The sequence below is a fragment of the Mustelus asterias genome, chromosome 3 (genome assembly GCF_964213995.1).
Source record: "Mustelus asterias chromosome 3, sMusAst1.hap1.1, whole genome shotgun sequence".
Taxonomy (NCBI): Eukaryota; Metazoa; Chordata; class Chondrichthyes; order Carcharhiniformes; family Triakidae; genus Mustelus; species Mustelus asterias.
In genome coordinates, this window is record NC_135803.1 from 28,530,557 (window position 1) to 28,552,946 (window position 22,390).

A 22,390-nucleotide genomic window follows, 5' to 3' on the forward strand; every position below is an offset into this window, starting at 1 on the left:
ATTTCCAGCAATAGAGTATCTACCAATATCCATTACAAGCCCACTGACTCCCACAGCTATCTGGACTACAGCTCTTATTTTCTATTGTTATTCTACATCGTTGTTTGCCAATGTTATTCAATTTCCATTCTCAGTCTCTCAAAATCAGTTTTTCTTCAATATATTACCCAGGTCTTTTTCATGCTTATATCATTTTTCTTTATTATCTTAATGCACATTATATTATGGTCACTATTGTCTAACTGCTGCCCAACATTTTCTTTTCTTAAATGCTCTGATTCATAGAAGCATAGATCGCAAAAGCAGGGAAGTCATGTTGGATTGTTTAGAACTTTGGTGAGACCACAGTTAGAGTACTGTGTGCAGATCTGGTCACCACATTATAGGAAGGATGTGATTGCACTGGAGGGGGTGCAGAGGAGACACATCAGGATGCTGCCTGGGATGGAACATTTAAGTTATGAAGAGAGGTTGGATAGGCTTGGGTTGTTTTCACTGGAGCAGAGAAGACAGAGGGGTCACCTGATCGAGGTGTACAGGATTATGAGAGACATGGACAGAGTGGATAAGGAGCAGCTGTTCCCCTTAGTTGAAGGGTCAGTCACAAGGGAACATAGGTTCAAGATGAGGGGGGATGTGCAGAAAAACCCTTTTACCCAGAGGGTGGTGATGGTCTGGAATGCACTTTCTGGAAGGGTGGTAGAGGTGAGTTGCCTCACATCCTTTAAAAAGTACCTGGATGAGCACTTGACATCATAACATTCAAGGCTATAGGCCAAGTGTTGGTAGATGGGATTGGGTGGGAGTTCAGGGGGGCGATTCTTCCCAAAAACATTCTCAGTGTCGAATTTGTGTAAAAACTAGAGCAAATCCCACTGGATTTTTCAGCAGTTTTTTCAAAATTAATCTCCCATACTCTGTGCACTGCGGAGTGCACCAGCATGAATCTTGCAAAAATCGGTGGGTCTATTTCCGCTGGAGAGGATGGCAGCAAAGCGCTGAGTGAGTCACTGCGCATGCGCTAATCTGTCAGTACCAAGATCAGCACAGTACCCCCACACTGCTGGCCTCCCGATCGCTGGCCAGCCCTGCAATTCCACATCACTGACTGGCCCCGCGACCCTGCATCGCTTGCCTTCTGACTCCACCACGTCTGAGCCAGCCTCGACCCTCCCCATGGCCCGCCTCGATTTCCCACCCCCAGCAGCCCCGAACTCCCAATCCACCCCCGTCCCACTGGCAGCCCTGACACCACCCCCCCAACCCCGATGGCCAGCTCTGATCACTGTCCACCCTCCCTCTCTCACTGATCCCAGTGCAGAGTGACAGCGGGACCCCCCCCACCCCCACTGATCGCCCCCAGAGAGATTTCAGTCCCGGGCCTGTCAATAAAATACAGCCAGATGAGAATGTAAATAATTTATGCAGCTCAGCACTGATTTCTGGTGCGGCGCTGACGGCGCTGGAAATCTGGCTGCCAGAGACTCGTGGAGGCCATGGCGCCCAGTGGGAAGCCCACGAAACGGCCTCCGCTTGAATCTCCCAGCCCGCTGTGCTACAAAGCAGCACAGTGGGCTGGGAGGATCGCCCCCCAGGTGTTTCTACTGTGTCAGTACAGACCCGAAAGGCTGAAAGGCCTCTTTTGCACTATAATTTATCCTGAACTATTTGATCCTGTTGCAAATGCTCCCTTGTTGGCTGTCTTACCTATTGGGTTAGAAGGGAGTTCCATATATCTTGTAGAAACTGGATTCCTTCATGCACTTTACCTATCTCTTCTGGCTAGTTTACTCAGGGTAGTAGAAATTCCCCACAATTATTTTCCATTTAAAAAATAATAATTTTCCTACTTTGTATATTTCTTCCTTGATTCACCTTATACTATGACTAACCCCATCTTACTACTTTATTAAACTTCATTCACTTTAGTCTACTGCCATTATGTTATCTCTCGTACATCAAGTAACTCAACTTCTGCTTTTTCCCTCTCTATTTTTCTAGATATATCATACCCTGTAATGTTTAATTCCAAGTGCCGATTTTTCTGCAGTCACGTCTTAATAATCTCTACTACACTGAGTTCCTTACAATGTGTCATTGTTTCCAGTTCCCCAATTTTATTTTGGACACTGTGTGCATTACTGTTCAATTCAGTTTAATTAAGACAGTTTAATTCATTTTTAATAGCAGTTCCACTCACTTTATTTATAACTATCTTTTTGCACTCCTGTTCTGTAACTTTTTTTATTCCCTGGCCATTTAGTCTGAGCTTTATCTTTCAGTTTCATTTTTATTTCAGCTTATTTCATTTCTCGCAATTCATGCCCCCTGTCTTAATAGTTTCAAGGCTTTGTCATCTCCCTAATTATACTTGTTACTGGGACACCAGCCCTATTAATACAACGTCTGTATGGAAAGAAGTGTTTCACTCCGTATCTGTATTGAATTATATTAAATGGCTAATCAGTTGCTGGGCTTCATAATCGCAAACATCATATCAAATTCTTGATTGTTGCAGATACTGCATTGTGATCTGAGCATTTCCTTTAACCTAGCACTGGTCATTGTGAATTTCCAATAAAATCTAATCATTCTTTTTTCTCTTTTAGGATGCTGCTTCAAACCTAGCTCTTCATCTGCCCTGGTATCTCAATTTTTGACTGATCATGTTGCTGTAAACCATGTTTCAAAGGGTGGTTTTGCTGATGGCTTTGACAATTCAATTCCAACAATATAACTTCCATATGTCAAATCACGCAACTCTTTAATTTGCACATGTTTTGATACAGTTGGAAAATATTATAACGGGTGGAAATTTGCTCCTTCAGTTCCATCACAATGATGGCAAAATGTTGTGATTTAGGATGTTTTGGAGAATAAGCAAGAACCAGGAACAAGATAAAGAATGGTGCAGAAGTTTGTATGCCCCCTAATAGCTTATTTGGGAACAATTTGCATCCATGTTTTAGTTGGAATTTGTGCTGGTGTTATGTGGTAGCCCTATTGTCTGATAACTAACAAATGTTGCTGAAAATATAGACTTGTTGCTGAAGTTTTTCATCTCACTTTCATCTTGCCTTTGTCCCGTTGAGCGCAAATGAGATGCTTTGGAAACGTGTCTCTCAGTTTAGCAGTAAACAAATTGTTTCCACATTTGTGTGTGACAGGTTGATTGTTCATTTGTGTGTTGCCATGAAATAACTGGAGGATGTGTCCATAGAAACACCCTGAACCTAAGGTATGGTAAAGGCTAAAGAATTTCCTGCTTGCATAATGGCATGTGTATGTAACACCACTAGTTGTGAGAATGGAATGCCTTGTTTGGGGCACGAAACAGTCTTTGAGATGAAGCCTTGGGCTTCTATACGATATAAACAATCAAAGAGATAAACTGTGTCCGAAGTATAGTGATTTTCCATAGTGAAAAATAAACCAGGTTAAATTGCAGCCTGTTGGAATTAACTGCAGAAAAATGCTGTACTGAACCTTGAAAATTAGGATCTATTCAGCTGCAGAAATTGCTGAAAACTTACTTGGAATTCATTTTCACTCTGTGAGCAATACAGCAGATCAGAACATTTAAAAAGAATGTAAAAATACAAAAATAGCTGGTTAACATTTGCAGTAATTAAAGCACAGAAAAGGCAACAGCAATGCAAACACAAGGGCAAACTTTAATGTTGGTGTTGCACTCTGGCATTTTACTGGGCAATGGCAGGGCTAATGTGGGATCAAGGATCCTATGCTGAGAGGCGCCAGCCAATAAGAGGATGGTTGCTCTTCTTTGCCTGGTTTTGTATAAGAATCAGACATTTGGTGGGTATTTAATTTTAGATATTTGATGTTACAATGCAATATGCTAATCAGATACTGTATGCCATCACAGGAATTTAAAGTGTAACTTGCCTACAAAAAGAAAATAGTGCTTTTAATTATTTGTTACAGTAAAAGTTCCAAAACACAAAATCTTGCCATACCATCCTTTTCAGCTATTAACTGGAAGTTCTAATTTCTTTTTAAACATTATCTGTCTCTACACGGCTTGTAACTGAGTAAGAACAGCAGAAAAAGTCCTCTTTCAATGCACAGAGAAGTAAAAATATAGCCGGGAAGATAAAGAGCTTTTGCCTTCACTAATATAATGGTGATCATTACCTGAACAGGTTTGAGGCAGTCATGAAGGTGATTGTGGTCGAGCGGTCAGACACTTCCTCCAAGACTCAAATTTAAATGTGGCAGAGTACATTTGTGACCAGGTTTAAAGGCAACTTGCATTTATTTGGGAGGAAGATTCAAGTGTCATTATTGTTTGTGAGAAATTGAGCTGTTAGTCCTGAGGAAAACATTCCCCTCTGCTCATTACCCCAAAATCTGCAACCAAGTTTTATAAGTTTATATATTAGTGTCACAAGTAGGCTGACATTAACACTGCAATGCAGTTATTGTGAAAATCCTCTAGTTCCCACACTCCGGCGCCTGTTGGGTGCACTGAGGGAGAATTTAGTATGGCCAATGCTCAACCAGCATGTCTTTCTGTGGGAGGAAACTGGAGCACCCGGAGGAAACCCACACAGACACAGGGAGAAGGTGTAGAACCCCACCCTCCACAGACAGTGATTCAAGCTGGGAATTGTACCCGGGTCCTTGGCGCTGTGAGACAGCAGTGCTAACCACTGTGTCACCACTGCAGCCCCAGCAATAATTCAAAGGAAGCAGCAGTAATTCAAAGGAAAATCCAGGTTTGTAAGTTCAAATTAAACTGGCAAATGGTGAAGCTGAATTCAATGGACTGGATTTTACACAGCACAGCGGTCCCCCTTCCCCAGCTAAGAGGTCGGGGGGGAGACCGCTCACTATCTTGATGGCTGCCTTGCAGCATTTTGATGCTGGGAACAGTGGGTGGAAGCCCTGTCTTAGAGAGCTGCCGGTCAATTGGATTGACAGAATGAAAGGGACAGTAATAAGAAGGATACAAATTTGACTGAATAATAGGAAGCAGAGGGTAACAGTCATAGAATAGCATTGCTGCTTCACAGCTCCAGGGTCCCGGGTTCGATTCCCGGCTCGGGTCACTGTCTGTGTGGAGTTTGCACATTCTCCTCGTGTCTGCGTGGGTTTACTCCGGGTGCTCCGGTTTCCTCCCACAGTCCAAAGATGTGCGGGTTAGGTTGATTGGCCAGGTTAAAAATTGCCCCTTAGAGTCCTGGGATGCGTGGATTAGTGGGTAAATATGTGGGGGTAGGGCCTGGGTGGGATTGTGGTCGGTGCAGACTCGATGGGCCGAATGGCCTCCTTCTGCACTGTAGGGTTTCTATGATTCTATGAGGATGGAGGAAGGTTTGTATTAGTGCGCCCCAGGGGTTGGTATTGGGACCCTTGCTTTTTCTGATGCATATTAATGATGTTGATCTTTATGGGCAGATAATTCAAAACTTGGTAGTATTATAAACTGTGAAGAGGATGGTGTGGATCTTCAAAAGGGCATAGGCAAGTTGATGGAGTGGACAGATAGGTGGCAGATGAAGGAAAAGTGTGAGATGATGCATTTTGGTAGGAAGAACATGGACAGACAATATAAATTAAGAGGTACAATTCTTAAGGGGGTTTAAGAGCAGAGAGACTTTGGTGTGTATGTGCATAGATCATTGAAGGTGGCAGGACACATGTAGGGAGCAGTTAAAGCATATAGTATTCTGGACTTCATCAATAAGGGCATAGAGTACAAGGAATGAATGCTAAACCTATATAAGACGCTAGTTGGACCTCAGCTGGAGTACTGTGTTCAGTTCTGGGAGCCACACCATAGGAAGGATGTGAGAGTGCAGAAGGGTTTACAAAAATGGTTCTGGGGATGATAAACTTCAGTTATGAAGAAATATGGGAAAGGTTGAGACCGTTCGCCTTGGAGAGAAGATGGCCAAGAGGAGATTTAACCGATATTAAAAATCATGAGGGGGCTGGACAGAATAGGGAGAAACAGTTCCTGCATTAAAAGGATCAAGAACACGAGGGAACAGATTTAAAGTGATTTACAAAAGAAATAAATGTGATTTGAGAAAAATCTTTTGAATACATTGAGTGGTCCGGGTCTGGAATGCGCTGTCTGCACTGCAGCATTCAAGAGGACAGTTGATTGTTTCTATTCAAGTAATCATGTGCAGGGGTACAGAGATAAGGCAGTGGAATGGTACTAAGTTATAATACTCATTTGGAGAGCTGGTACAGACAAGATCGGTTGAATGGCCTCTTGTGCCTTAACAATTCTGATTCTATGGTTCCAGCAATGCTAGTTGGGAGTGGTGGTCACTGCTGGTACTACAGGCAGTTCCGAATGCGGAGGATAAACTCTGTGTCCTCCCCATCGCTGTGGTGGGATCTTCCAGTCCTGCTGATTTCAATGGCAATTTGCATTGTTTGCCTGTCTTGCTGCTTGGGAGCTTGCCACAGAGGGTAGCCACTTGCAAGATAGGAAGATCCCGCTGGCAGGGAGGGCCGGAAAATTCAGTCCAGCAGATTCTCTCTAAGAGAGAAACAGTGTTAATGTTTTGTGCCAATGAGTGGACAAAGAAAGCAAGGGAATACACAATAAATGGGAAGATATTGAGAGAGGGAGGACAAGTGAGTGATCTTGGAATGCTTATCCATAGATCCCTGAATGTGTCAGGACAGGTGTATAAGGTGGTTATAAAGGCATTCCTTTATTTATTGACTATGGACCATGGACTACTCTCCGGAATCGGTTGCATTTTTGGACACACGCATCTCCATTAAGGACGGTCACCTCAGCACCTCACTGTACCACAAGCCCACGGATAACCTCACGATGCTCCACTTCTCCAGCTTCCACCCTAAACACGTTTAAGAAGCCATCTCCTACGGACAAGCCCTCCGTATACACAGGATCTGCTTGGATGAGGAGGATCGCAACAGACACCTCCAGACGCTGAAAGATGCCCTCATAAGAACAGGATATGGCGCTCGACTCATCGATTGACAGTTCCGACGCACCACAGCGAAAAACCGCACCGACCTCCTCAGAAGACAAACATGGGACATGATGGACAGAGTACCCTTCGTCGTCCAGTACTTCCCCGGAGCGGAGAAGCTACAGCATCTCCTCTGGAGCCTTCAACATGTTATTGATGAAGACGAACATCTCGCCAAGGCCATCCCCACACCCCCACTTCTTGCCTTCAAACAACCGCACAACCTCGAACAGACCATTGTCCGCAGCAAACTACCCAGCCTTCAGAAGAACAGTGACCACGACACCACACAACCCTGCCACAGCATCCTCTGAAAAACGTGCCAGATCATCGACACGGATGCTATCATCTCACGTGAGAATACCATCCACCAGGTACGCGGTACCTACTCTTGCAACTCGGCCAACGTTGTCTACCTGGTACGCTGCAGGAAAGGATGTCCCGAGGCATGGTACATTGGGGAAACCATGCAGACGCTACGACAACGGATGAATGAACACCACTCGACAATCACCAGGCAAGACTGTTCTCTTCCTGTGGGTGAGCACTTCAGCGGTCACGGGCATTCAGCCTCTGATCTTCGGGTAAGCGTTCTCCAAGGTGGCCTTCACGACACACGACAGCGCAGAGTCGCTGAGCAGAAACTGATAGCCAAGTTCCGCACACATGAGGACGGCCTAAACCGGGATGTTGGGTTTATGTCACACTATCAGTAACCCCCATAGCTTGCCTCCTGGACTTGCAGAATCTCACTGGCTGTTCTGTCTGGAGACAATACACATCTCTTTAACCTGTGCTTAATGCTCCCTCTACTCACATTGTCTGTATCTTTAAGAGCTGGTTGGCTGTAGAGATTCGCATTCTAATCAGTACTATAGAACATAGAACATTACAGCGCAGTACAGGCCCTTCGGCCCTCGATGTTGCGCCGACCAGTGGAACCAATCTAAAGCCCCTCTAATCTACACTATTCCAATATCATCCATACGTTTATCCAATAACCATTTGAATGCTCTTAATGTTGACGAGTCCACTACTGCTGCAGGCAGGGCATTCCACGCCCTTACTACTCTCTCTCACCCCTCAATTTAAAGCTATGTCCCCTCGTGCTAGCCAACACCATCCGAGGAAAAAGGCTCTCACTATCCACCCTATCTAATCCTCTGATCATGTTGTATGCCTCTATTAAGTCACCTCTTAACCTTCTTCTCTCTAATGAAAACAACCTCAAGCCCCTCAGCCTTTCCTCATACGATTTTCCCACCATACCTAGCAACATCCTGGTAAACCTCCTCTGCAGCCTTTCCAACACTTCCACATCTTTCCTATAATACGGCGACCAGAACTGTACGCAATACTCCAAATGCGGCCGCACCAGAGTTTTGTACATGGGTGTCGCTGGTTGGCCAGCATTTATTGCCCATCCCTAGTTGCCCCTTGGAGGGCAGTTGAGAGTCAACCAGTATTCTGTAACTTGATTTTGTGTCTCTGTGCCCTGTTTGAGAGCAGATTTCCACTCCATCTGACGAAGGAGCAGAGCTCCGAAAGCTAATGGCATTTCCTACCAAATAAACCTGTTGGACTTTAGAACATAGAACATAGAACATTACAGCGCAGAACAGGCCCTTCGGCCCACGATGTTGCACCGACCAGTTAAAAAAAAACTGTGACCCTCCAACCTAAACCAATTTCTTTTCGTCCATGAACCTATCTACGGATCTCTTAAACGCCCCCAAACTAGGCGCATTTACTACTGATGCTGGCAGGGCATTCCAATCCCTCACCACCCTCTGGGTAAAGAACCTACCCCTGACATCGGTTCTATAACTACCCCCCCTCAATTTAAAGCCATGCCCCCTCGTGCTGGATTTCTCCATCAGAGGAAAAAGGCTATCACTATCCACCCTATCTAAACCTCTAATCATCTTATATGTTTCAATAAGATCCCCTCTTAGCCGCCGCCTTTCCAGCGAAAACAATCCCAAATCCCTCAGCCTCTCCTCATAGGATCTCCCCTCCATACCAGGCAACATCCTGGTAAACCTCCTCTGCACCCTCTCCAAAGCCTCCACATCCTTCCTGTAATGTGGGGACCAGAACTGCACACAGTACTCCAAGTGCGGCCGCACCAGAGTTGTGTACAGTTGCAACATAACGCTACGACTCCTAAATTCAATCCCCCTACCAATAAACGCCAAGACACCATATGCCTTCTTAACAACCTTATCTACTTGATTCCCAACTTTCCGGGATCTATGCACACATACACCTAGATCCCTCTGCTCCTCCACACTATTCAAAGTCCTCCCGTTAGCCCTATACTCAACACATCTGTTATTCCTACCAAAGTGAATTACCTCACACTTCTCCGCATTAAACTCCATCCGCCACCTCTCGGCCCAACTTTGCAACCTGTCTAAGTCTTCCTGCAAACTACGACACCCTTCCTCACTGTCTACCACACCACCGACTTTGGTGTCATCAGCAAATTTGCTAATCCACCCAACTATACCCTCATCCAGATCATTAATAAATATTACAAACAGCAGTGGCCCCAAAACAGATCCCTGAGGTACACCACTTGTAACCGCACTCCATGATGAATATTTACTATCAACCACCACCCTCTGTTTCCTATCCGCTAGCCAATTCCTGATCCAATTTCCTAGATCACCCCCAATCCCATACATCTGCATTTTCTGCAGAAGCCTACCATGGTGAACCTTATCAAACGCCTTACTAAAATCCATATATACCACGTCCACTGCCTTGCCCCCATCCACCTCCTTGGTCACTTTCTCAAAAAACTCAATAAGGTTAGTAACGCACGACCTACCTGCCACAAAACCATGCTGACTATCACCTATCAATTCATTACTCTCCAAATAACTATAAATCCTATCCCTTATAATTTTTTCCAACATCTTGCCGACTTTAACCTGGTGCTGTTAAAACTCTTACGTTATTGATTGAGACATGATGGGCTGAATGGCCTTTTTATGTTCGATAAGCTTTTTATGCTTTTACAGTTCTTCTTTGGAACTTCTGAATTGGCCATCCAGTGTGAAATCACATTCTGTGCTGATAGCGGCTGGAAGTACGTTTGTGTCCACTTTCAGACCATCGAGTGTGCATCTCTCTGTTTCTCTCTCCACAGATGTTGCCAGCACTGCTAAGTTTTTCCAGCACTTTGTTTTCTTTCATGTCTCCAGAATTTGCAATACTTTGTTTTTATCTCAATGCTGAAGAGCTCAGGTATGACTGGGGTCTTGTGTGGGTGTTGGGGAACTGACTTTAAGGGACCAGGGGGAGGTTTTAAGGTGCAGAATAATCTGAGTTACCTTTGATCAGCTCAGGGGCTGGCAAAAGAGGCTTTTGCCTGCGCCACCCCTTGTCTGACACCAGACTGCATAGCTAGAGTGCTTCCCCCATGCTATAGCCCACCTCCACGCTGTAAGTAAAATGCAGGTGATAATGGGATGAGGCCTTTAAGTGGCCATTATTTGGCTACTTGTGGGCTCCAATGGCTCAAGGGCAGGAGGGTTGTCTGACATCTCCCCTGTTCACCATCAACTTTCAGACTGGCTGGGAGTGGCTGAGTATGGTTAGAAGGCCACCTTCCGGACACCATGAGATCACCCCACTCCATTGCTTTCAATCACACTGATGCAGGAGTGTAAAATACAGCCCAATAATTCTGATAATAAGTGGGTTGGCACCAGGAAATGACTATGGCAGCTATAAGAAGAATCCTAACTCGATCTTATCACCCCTACCTGTCTGACCTACCTGAGACTCCAGCCCTCTGCCATGTGGTTGACTTGTAATGGCCCAGGGCAGCTGTACGGGTGTGACATTGTAAGAGTTTTAACAACACCAGGTTAAAGTCCAACAGGTTTATTTGGTAGCAAATGCCATTAGCTTTCGGAGCGCTGCTCCTTCGCCGGATGGAGTGGATGTGACATTGCCATTGTTACCTACATCAGTAGCAATTCAAAAAACCTAACATTGATTGGATCAGTTGATTGCTTTATTTAAATCTTTAAAATTCTTATATATTTCTGATATTAATGTTGTATACAATTTTTAAATGATATATATGCTTTAGATTATTTTAATTACATGGCTCCTCAAATGCTTTTCAAAGATACATTCTGTTGCCTTTCATTCAGATTTTATCTTACCACAAACATCAGATTCTAATATAGCAGCATGGCATGAGCAATTTGGTGATACAATCTTCATATCAGGTACAGTAATAATAATTATAAAAATAGTGCTCTAAATGATACATATTTGAAAATTTTTAATACTTATTGTAATCATGATTTAAGTTTCAATTTGGAAGAAATATTGATATATTATAGATTTACATATTAGGATAATAGATAATATTCCCAACAGCAGGTATCCTACTGATAACTCACACAGTAAAGAATGGGAATTAACTGTGAGGTACTGATATTAATAGACACCAGGAATGAGACACACCTTCTAATTCATATGAACCTTTATGGAATTTACTGACAGCATTACTATGGAGACGACTTCTGAATGGATACAATGGGCAAATTTTGCAACCCCATTGTGATGGATAAGGCCAGAAAATACTCAGCCATCCTAAAGTTCATTGACTGCGGCAGGACTGGAAAATCCCGTTGGCAGGAGGGATTACAATACTACCCAAGTGTTTACTTTCTATAAAGATAATTTTACTATCTGTAAAGATAATTTTGGAAGATATTGTTGATTCAGAGTATAGGTAACTGTAAACTGATTTAAGTATACATTTCTAATGAACCCTCATTCATGAACACATTTCTAATGAACCCCCATTCAAGTATACATTTCTAATGAACCCCCATTCAAGTATACATTTCTAATGAACCCCCATTCATGTGAAATTTTCTAATGAACTTGTATCGATATAGTACATTCTTGGTGCATTAACTCCTTCATGCCAGTGTGTCACTCCTTCATTAGCTTCTGGTAGAAGCTTCAGTTCCGCAGTGCCATGCTGATGGATTTATGGGATTTCAGATTCAGTACCACTTTTCTTCAATGATGGCCTTTCAATTCTCATCTAAAAAAAGATTATATTCATTAGGTATGACAAATACTATACTCAAGATTCCAAGATGTCATGTATGGTTAAACATGAGAGGAGGAATATAAGAGATGTTTTCAAGCTTTCAATGAGAAATTTTGCTCAGAGTGATTATAGGTTTAGAATAGTGGCTAAAATAACGTAGCCATATTGCCAAAATATACTTTGTGGAAACGTAGGGCATAGATTCATATATTATATTTAGGCCGCAATTTTCCATGTTCTTTCATTTTTGCTGTTAACATAAATTAATAAGCATCCTTTTATAAGTATGCAATAGTCATCAACTATGTCGCAGGGCAAGTTACTACTGCAGTATAAACTTTGTATATAGGATCCTCTGTTATGCAAATAGGGGTATTGAGCAAAGAAACAAAGAGGTTATTTTAAATTTGTACAGACGATTGATGAGCTCAGTTGTAATTGTGTCTAGTTCTGAGTAATTTACTTTAGGAACGATGTCAAAGCCACGGTGGATGTAAAGAAATTGATTGAGGTATTGATCCTAGGTATCTATGATCCTAGGCCGTATCTGGAGTTCTGGGTGCCATACTTGAAGAAAGGTTGCATTTTATTAATTCATGGGATGTGGGTGTCGCTGGCTAGGTCAGCATTTATTGCCCATCCCTAATTGGCCTTGAGAGGTGGTACAAAGAACAAAGAACAGTACAGCACAGGAAACAGGCCCTTCGGCCCTCCAAGCCTGTGCCGCTCATTGGTCCAACTAGACCATTCATTTGTATCCCTCCATTCCCAGATTGCTCATGTGACTATCCAGGTAAGTCTTAAACGATGCCAGCATGTCTGCCTCCATACTTGGCAGCGCATTCCAGGCCCCCACCACTCTGTGTAAAAAACGTCCCTCTGATATCTGAGTTATACCTCGCCCCTCTCACCTTGAGACCGTGATCGTCACCTCTGACCTGGGAAAAAGCTTCCCACTGTTCACCCTATCTATACCCTTCATAATTTTGTACACCTCTATTAGGTCTCCCCTCATTCTCCGTCTTTCCAGGGAGAACAAGCCCAGTTTACGCAATCTCTCCTCATAGCTAAGACCCTCCATACCAGGCAACATCCTGGTAAACCTTCTCTGCACTCTCTCCAAAGCCTCCACGTCCTTCTGGTAGTGCGGCGACCAGAACTGGATGCAGTACTCCAAATGTGGCCTAACCAGCGTTCTATACAGCTGCAACATCAGACTCCAGCTTTTATACTCCATACCCCATGTTATTAAGGCAAGCATACCATATGCCTTCTTCACCACCTTCTCCACCTGTGCTGCCACCTTCAAGGATTTGTGGCCTTGCACACCTAGGTCCCTCTGTGTTTCTATACTCTTGATGGCTCTGCCATTTATTGTATAACTCCCCCTTACATTAGTTCTTCCAAAAAGGTAGTGGGTTACTTTCTTGAAGCACTCCAGTTTTTGTAGATACATACACTGTGCTGTTAGGGAAGGAATTCTAGGATTTTAACCACGAGACAGTGAAGAAATTGTGGTATGTTTCCTAGTCAGGATGGTGAATGACTTGGAGGGGAATTTCCAGTGGTGGTATTCCCTTGAATCTGCTGTCCTTCTAGATGGTAGTGGTTATAGGCTTGCAAGGTGCCGTCTAAGGAACCTTGATGAGTTCCTGCAGTGAATCTTGTAGATGGTACACACCACTGGCACTGTGCTTTGCTGTTAGAAGGAGTGAATGTTTGTGGATGGGATGCCATTCAAGCAGCTGCTTTGTCCTAGATGGTGTCAAGCCTCTTGAGTTTTGCTGGAGCTGCATTCATCCAGGCAAATGATGAGTAATTAATCACATTTATCGTTGTGGGAAGCAAGAGCGTGCTTCTGAGATACAGAGTAAGTCTTTAAAAATGCTAAATGAAGGAATGTGCAAAGAAAACATGGAACTCAGAGTCTTGGCAGTTTTTTGGGCAAGCTGCAAATCGCAATCTTATGGCTCTTGGTGCAAAAAAGTCCAGGATGCAATTCTCGCCAGTAGGGAAAGGAACGGAGCCTAATTTTATGGGTGAAGTCGGTTGCTGAGTTCTTGGGGCGCCATTGTGCAGCTGCCCCGATCTCCCACAGACATTGGGATTGCTCCCTGTGCTGGTCTCCTCCCCTGTCCCCATGGACATTGGGACTGACCACCCAATTGCCCCCTTTGCCTTCCTTTACAGACTTCCCCCCACACCCCCCCCATTGCCCTCATTGCTGAGTTCCCCCCACTCCCAATCGCCACCTCTGCAGAATTCCTCTCTTCTCTCCCCCTCTCCGCGGAGCATCTCCTGACATCTCCCTATCCCATTAGACGCCATCCCTTCACGCCCCTGCCCTTTTGAACTGCCCCTGGCACTGTCAGGGTGCCCGATGGGTGGCGCCAGGTTGCCCAGTGGGTAGTGCCAGGGCCTGGCCACCCAGGGGTTGCAATGATCTCTGGTTCTACTGGTGAGGCCATCACATCTGGTCCCCATTGGTGTATGTGATTCTCGCCAGTGAGGACCTTGGCTGGCGAGCAGTTAAGGTCAAGTGAGCCTGGACGATAGTGTCCGAGGCTCACTACTGACATTTAAATGATGTAATTAATATTGAAAAGGCGCAAAGCTAAACAATGCCGGTATGATTGAGAGAGATGGGAAACTGGACACGAACTGAATTTTTGGCCTCTCATCCTATCTTACTGGCCCACCACACTGATCGACTGGTGTTGCGAGCCAGTAAGATAGTGCCCATGGAGTAAGATAGTGAAACCTGGACCAATTAGGGCAAGCTGTTCGTTTGCACTTGAGTAAAGAATATCACTTTTATACCTTTGGTTAGGTATAAACATGGACCAACCACAGTGCTTGTGTCTTTTTATATCATACTGAAAATGAGAATCAGTACAAAACTGGTTTGTGACATTAGCACTTTAATGACAATAATCCTGAACCAGGATTCAAAACTATCACAATTAACTATGCCATAGGAAAGTGCCTGTTATTTTCCAACTATACTTCATATACATTGCTTTGAAAGGCAGTGCTGAATTTTGTGCTATTTAATACCTTTGCAGTTGAGCTGACGTGATCAAAACTTGGTCTCCAGCCTAAAGGAGACAGATTCTTATCATCCAAAGAAGGCAAGATGGAGGTATTTTGCATCTTGGAAGAAACTGAAAGGGTAAATAAATTATAGTAAAATTATATTTAATAGGCAATATGGTGAACCAACATGATAAAATTTCAGTGGACAGTTAAGTAAACTCAAGGCTCCAAGGTAAATTAAAATAAATAATGTAGTAATATGCACACAATAAATGAAAAAAACCCCCAGAAATTTCAGAACACATGTTCCACGTGCTTTATGCATAACAGAATCACTTCAGAGCAACTTATATGACTGCTGGATTACCCGTTGGAATAGAAGAGAGGGAAGACATTGTGCTTCTTTCTGCTGGTGTGTGGTTGATAATGCTGGCTACTTTTTGCCATTCTCCTTGCCTACTATAACTAGCTGATCCATGTTGAGTAAGGTAGTTTCTTGTATTTAAAACTCCCCTTTGCTGTTTAGCAATTGACACTTCAGACTGGATTTTTACATGGGCTTCAGGACACTGACATTGGGAACAAATGAAGGATCCCAAGTCCATACTTAACTGGCAGCATGCCCAATGGCACAATCTTCCTCGTACCAGCCTCCTAATTAGCTGCCTCTGCACTCACCGTTGTAGGCTCTTGATGCTGCTGGTCCAATCAGAGGACCAGCAACATTGTAACCATGACAGCACAACCAGGGGAGCTGGGTGTTGCTGAGGCAGGTCAGAGACTGTGAGGACATGGAACTAGAATTCCTACAGTGCAAAAGGAGAATATTCAGCCCATTGAGCCTGCACTGACAACAATCCCAACCAGGCCGTATCCCCGTAACCCCATATACCCTGTTAAGGGTCAATTTAGCATGGCCAATTAACCTTTGGACTGTGTGAGGAAACCGGAGCACCCGGAGGAAACCCACACAGACAGGGGGGAACATGCAAATGCCGCAGTCACCCATGGCCGGAATTGAACCTTGGTTCCTGGCCCTGTGAGACAGTGCTAACCACTGTGCCACCTTGCTACTCTGATGACATGGAGGAGACTCAAAGACATGTAGTGAAGTTAAAATAATTGGAGCCAAAGCAATTAGGCCCCTTGAAATGGAGAGGAAGCCCCTCTGGTTGGATCAATTGGATCATGGACACGGCTTTGCTTGCGGTGGCCCCCTCGACTGAGCATGTAGCCTTTGGCTTTGATGGCCCCCTGCTGGAAAGAGGCCTTCTTCGTTGAGTTGGGAGGGTTGGGGGGTGAGAGTTGAGGGAGGTGTGGTCCAGCACTTCACCATGAGAGACCTCTCAACCATGAAAATGTTTTGGGATTCAGGCTAAGGCAACCGTTGTGGCCACTGCAGCTTCTAGCGCTGCACACATTGCAGAGCTGTCAACCATTCAGATTGACTGGCAGCTCTCCAAGGCCAGACTTCCTTTTACAGCCGGGGGCAGAAGTCTAGTCTCCTGCCACAAAACGCTCGTTGGCGTGTGAAATCACAGCAGAGTTGTATCTCCACCTCCGAGCCCGCCATCAGGAGACTGGGAAAATTCAGCTTTTAATGCTGTTAAAGAGGGAAAAATCTCCAGTAGGCTGTTTTTTCCTTATTACTGTCTCATTTAAATATGCTGCCCAACTATGGTCAGACAAATTCCGTTGTTGTTGTTACTTCCAGCTGGAAGTTCTGGAACTGGTGGCAAATTCTGGGGAATCCTGCTTCATCTCATGGCCTCAACCTCTGAACTGCTGCACAGGTTCGAACAAGACCTCTCCACCGCACAGGACCTTCAACCGATGCTATACACTAGATACATCGGCGACCTTTTCTTCTTTTGGACTCATGGTGAACAATCACTGAAACAACTATATGATGACATCAATAAGTTCCATCCCACCATCAGACTCACCATGGACTACTCTCTGGAATCGGTTGCATTCTTGGACACACACATCTCCATCAAGGACGGTCACCTCAGCACTTCACTGTACCGCAAGCCCACAGATAATCTCACGATGCTCCACTTCTCCAGCTTCCACTTAAACACGTTAAAGAAGCCATCCCCTACGGACAAGCCCTCCGTATACACATGATCTGCTCAGATGAGGAGGATCGCAACAGACACCTCCAGACGCTGAAAGATGCCCTCATAAGAACAGGATATGGCGCTCGACTCATCGATCAACAGTTCCAACGCGCCACAGCGAAAAACCGCACCGACCTCTTCAGAAGACAAACACGGGACACAGTGGACAGAGTACCCTTCGTTGTCCAGTACTTCCTCGGAGCGGAGAAGTTACGACATCTTCTCTGGAGCCTTCAACATGTCATCGATGAAGACGAACATCTCGCCAAGGCCATCCCCACACCCCCACTTCTTGCCTTCAAACAATCGCACAACCTCAAACAGACCATTGTCCGCAGCAAACTACCCAGCCTTCAGGAGAACTGTGACCATGACACCACACAACCCTGCCACAGCAACCTCTGCAAGACGTGCCGAATCATCGACACGGATGCCATTATCTCACGTGAGAACACCATCCGCCAGATACACGGTACATACTCTTGTAACTTGGCCAACATTGTCTACCTGATACGCTGCAGGAAAGGATGTCCCGAGGCATGGTACATTGGGCAGGCTATGCAGACGCTACGACAACAGATGAATGAACACCGCTCGACAATCACCAGGGAAGTGTGTTCTCTTCCTGTTGGGGAACACTTCAGCGGTCACGGGCATTCGGCCTGTGATCTTTGGGTAAGCGTTCTCCAAGGCGGCCTTCATGACACATGACAACGCAGAGTCGCTGAGCAGAGACTGATCGCCAAGTTCCGCACACATGAGGATGGCCTCAACCGGGATCTTGGGTTCATGTCAGACTATCTGTAACCCCCATGACTTGCCTGGGCTTGCAAAATCTCACTAACTGTCCTGACTGGAGACAATACATATCTCTTTAACCTGTGCTTAACCCTCTCTCCACTCACATTGTCTGTACCTTTAAGACTTGATTACCTGTAAATACTCGCATTCCAACCATCATTTTGTAAATTGAGTTTGTGTCTTTATTTTCCCTGTTTGTGAACAGAGCTCCCACTTACCTGACGAAGGAGCAGCGCTCCGAAAGCTTGTGTGGCTTTTGCTACCAAATAAACCTGTTGGACTTTAACCTGGTGTTGTGAGACTTCTTACTGTATTTACCCCAGTCCAACGCCGGCACCTCCACATCACTGCTGTCCAAAACCAGGGCAGAAAATCTGCTTTCCGAATACGGGGGTTTTTTGAGTTAATATCGCCAAATTGATTTCTTGATATTAATTTTAAACCAGGATTTAAGGAAAAAGACAGTCAACTTTGCAACATGGGCCAGGATGGTTAGGATGGTGGAATTTCCCTTCCCACCATCCAAAGAGTTGGCAGGGAACACATCCCTGCCAACACTGCCTACTCCACTGTGATTTCACATGCCAACGAGTATTAATTGTCAGGAGATGGGACTTTTGTTCCTCACTGAAAAGGAAGTATGGCCTTAGAGAGCTGCCAGTCAATCTGATTGACTGACAGCTCTGTAGTGTGTGCAGCGCCAGAAGCTGCAGTGGCCAGGACTGGTACTGCAACCAGTCCCCGAAGCCTAAATCCCGGGATTCCAAGAACAGTAAGTTTTGGGGGTCTCAGAGCAGGGAAGGTAAGGGAGGGCTGGTGGACAGAGGGGGATTGGGGCATCAGTGGGGACACTGGATAGGAAGCCGACCTTAAGTGATCAATAAGGGCCTCAATTGGGGCGAGGGTGTGGGGGCCTTCGTTGACACAGTGTAAAATTGCGGAGAGATCAGGGCAGGTGGGAATCTGTCAGGAAAGCCCTCCCCCACCCTCACCTACAAACCTGCCCGTGGGGGGTGCCCATGGTTAAGTTAGGTGGCCTGGTCAACTTGTGGTTTTTATAGTATCGGGTCTTATTACTGAAAGAATAATGGAACTATTAGTATTAAATGAAAACAATTACTTTTTCTTGCAAATATAACAGAAATGAACCACACAATACAATGAATCCTACAGGTTACACTGAATTTTCCATCACACTCCCCCAACACACACACCCCATGCATCAAGCAGGGTTGCCATTCCCGCCAAGGTGGAAGTGGAACCATTCTGAATTCCATTAATGGGGTTCAGATGAAGGCCCGACTGGAATCACCCCCACCCTGTCCAATTCTCCACGCTGGGATACAAACTTCTGCCCTTCATCTCAAACAAAAATGTATAAGCAACCAAATAAATGAAACAGCAATGCAATAGCTGAGTTACGCATCATGACAGAGATAAAACTCAACTGCAGTCTGAGTTGTAAACATAGAAGCTGATTATTATAATACTCACATGGATGATTTTTAAAAGAGAATGTTGTGTCGACATTCCTGGTGCTGTAAAAAATAAGATTCCGTGCTGTCAGTAAATCGGATTGGTATAAAGGGAACATTATAACTAACTAATCATGCTCTGAATTATTAAAGAACAGTCGGAGAAATAAACAATTGTTTTCAATTTAACCTTATGATTCTGATCATTTTAGTTCTCCAAGGGTCAGATATTGCTGGGAAATCCACTCTGCTGGAATGCCTATCCTGGGACCAGAGACCACATCCCAAATCTCAGATATGGGGACATGTGCAAGACTGAGCTTGCAAAGGTGCAGCAACTGTTGTGCGTTTCCAGCCCAGCAAGATTCTGTTCTCTCCCCGCTCCCTATGGAGCGCATAGTGGCCTCTTAAGGAAGTTGATGATCCCCTCTGGGATTGATCATCTTTTAAATATTTGAGACATTTTTACAAATCTCAATGACCAAAGTCATACTGAGCCCAGCAGAAGATGCAAAGAGCAGGATTATTGGGGTATCCAGAAAATTTCCCCAGACATGCTCCTTTTTCATTATTGGGATGGGGGGAGGGGCAGGGGGGTTATGCAAGGAGTGGGGGGGGGGGGGGGGGGCGGTATTGTACAGAAGCCCCAGAACCTCCCTCCCACAAATCATCAGAAAAGTGCTGAGGTTAAACGATTGAGTGAAAAGCTGTTGCTAACTGATTCTTCATCATTCTCTTGACTGCAAATCCTCCTTACTTTTGTCTTGACCTGGACTAGTATTTCATTTCCCAAAAGCTGAAATAAATTCACAGGTTATAGTGGGCTTTTATATAATCGTTAATCTATTTTCAATTATAAATTGATCTAAATGTGTACAAAACAGTCAAATTAAATCTATGTTCAGATTTGTTTTTGAGCAGTTTGAATTGCAATTCAAATACTTTGGCAGTGTAACATTAATACATAACACAATTGTATGATTTATGATTTGGTGATCAATGTTAAATAACTGTATCCATTTGGTCTGAAAATGATATTACAATTTTGCACACGATTTAAAATAGAAAAGTAGCAATATTTTGTATAATCCCCTGCAATAATTTCTGAGATAGAAAACAGTATTGTATACCTGCATGTTTCATTTCTGAGCCTTCCAGATTTTTTGCATTTCCATACACAGAAAAATATGGCCAACATCAATAAGAGCAGGAAAGCTAAGGCTCCAAATAGAATGCCAAAAAATGCTCTGAGATTCATGGATAGGTGCTCACAGTGATCTCCATAACTTGAATAAATTGTGCGTGGAACACATCTGGAAATAAAAACTAAACAGCATTAGGCACTGTTATCATTGAAATTCCAAATAGCAAGACACTTAATACCATTTCCTTGGAAGCTTATCATTTTATAAATATAGAAGATTGAGGTTAAGCATGTCAAGGGCACTGGCCATTAAACTCTATCATCACAATGATACACCATGAATTCAATTGCTATTTCCATTTTCAGTGCTTATTGATTATGGGTAGATAAGTAAGTTACAATTTGGAAATGTAAATCATGAGAATTACCCATGGCTTTTGTTGTGGAGGTGGGATTGAAGTCTCCACCACCTCAAACAAGATGCTTGTCACGGAGGACATGTGGCTGGAGATGGAGATGCAGGTCAGCAAAGTCTCCCATGTTCAGGAGTTTCCACACCCCCTCAAATACAATGGTTTTAGTTGTGAGTGAGTTACAAGTAGAAAGTGAAAAAAAGTGCCCTTTGTTTCAGGGACTATAGGCCAAATCCTAGTCAGGGTCCCAACGTGGGTACCACAATAGACAAAGAGCAAACAAGAACAAAGAAAAGTACAGCACAGGAACAGGCCCTTCAGCCCTCCAAACCTGTGCTGATCATGATGCCCCAACTAAACTAAAAATTAAAGACATTCTTGAGGACACCACCCTTCCTTACACTGGAATAAACTGCAGGTGGAATTTTCCAGGGATCCTCATTTTCGGGGCAAGGTTGGCCCTGCATCATACAGACTGAACAGCTCTGTAAATTTGTCTGTCTCATTCCCTCTCTCTACAGGTGCTGCCTGACTTGCTGAGTATTTTATTTTGGTGGACATGATTCACTGAATAGAATTTTGAATAAACTAAATAAGTCTGAGGAATAGGTTTTGAGGGAGAGAGGTGGGATGGAATTTTCATTTTGCTTCACAATTCCTTTGTACGTTGGCAAGAAAGTGTTCAATTCTGTTAAATTAATGGATTTCATACTTGCACGAAGGTCCAGTTAGCAGATGTTGGCATGTTCCCTGATTGTAACAGTAATTCAATTCACAGGGAGATCGGCAAATCACTCCATTTTGGCCATCAAATTGAACCACATAACCAGCAAATTGAGTGTTGTTACAGCTGAAGTATTCCAGTAGTTCAGCGCTTGATACTGTAAAGAAATCAACCAGTATTTTTAGCCAGTATGTCAACTGTGTTAGCACTACTGTCTCACAGTACCAGGGACCTGGGTTTGATTCCTGACTAGGGTGACCGTGCGGAGTCCGCATGTTCTCCCCATGTCTGCATGGGTTTCCTCCAGATACTCCGGTTTCCTCGCAGTCTGAAAGACGTGCTGGTTAGGCGCTGAAATGTGGCGACTAGGGGATTTTCACAGTAACTTCATTGCAGTGTTAATGTAAGCCTACTTGTGACACTTATAAATAAACTTAGAACTTTAAAACTTTAAATATTGTACTGATATTGGGTTGTTGTCGATATTGGCAGGGATTCTTCCAAATAAATTCTAAGTTCCCAACGTTAGGGAAAATGGGAGTAAATCCCACTTTCTTTTTCCCGCATGATTTCCAAAATGAATCTCCGACACTGTG

The 22,390-nt window shown here is 44.2% G+C and overlaps 1 protein-coding gene across 1 annotated transcript in view; it reads right to left on the reverse strand.

Annotated features, from left to right (window-relative positions):
- Positions 1-11,076: 11,076 nt before the first annotated feature.
- The window catches only part of LOC144486022 (mucin-4-like), a 98,188-nt gene continuing 86,874 nt past the window's right edge, over positions 11,077-22,390 (reverse strand). The window contains exons 30-34 of the mRNA XM_078204130.1: positions 21,783-21,951; positions 20,644-20,826; positions 19,533-19,576; positions 15,136-15,242; positions 11,077-12,069 (exon numbers count right to left, since the gene is read on the reverse strand). Of these exons, the coding sequence (XP_078060256.1) occupies positions 12,013-12,069; positions 15,136-15,242; positions 19,533-19,576; positions 20,644-20,826; positions 21,783-21,951 (560 nt within the window). The 3' untranslated portion in view covers positions 11,077-12,012. The remainder of the gene's footprint in view (positions 12,070-15,135; positions 15,243-19,532; positions 19,577-20,643; positions 20,827-21,782; positions 21,952-22,390) is intronic.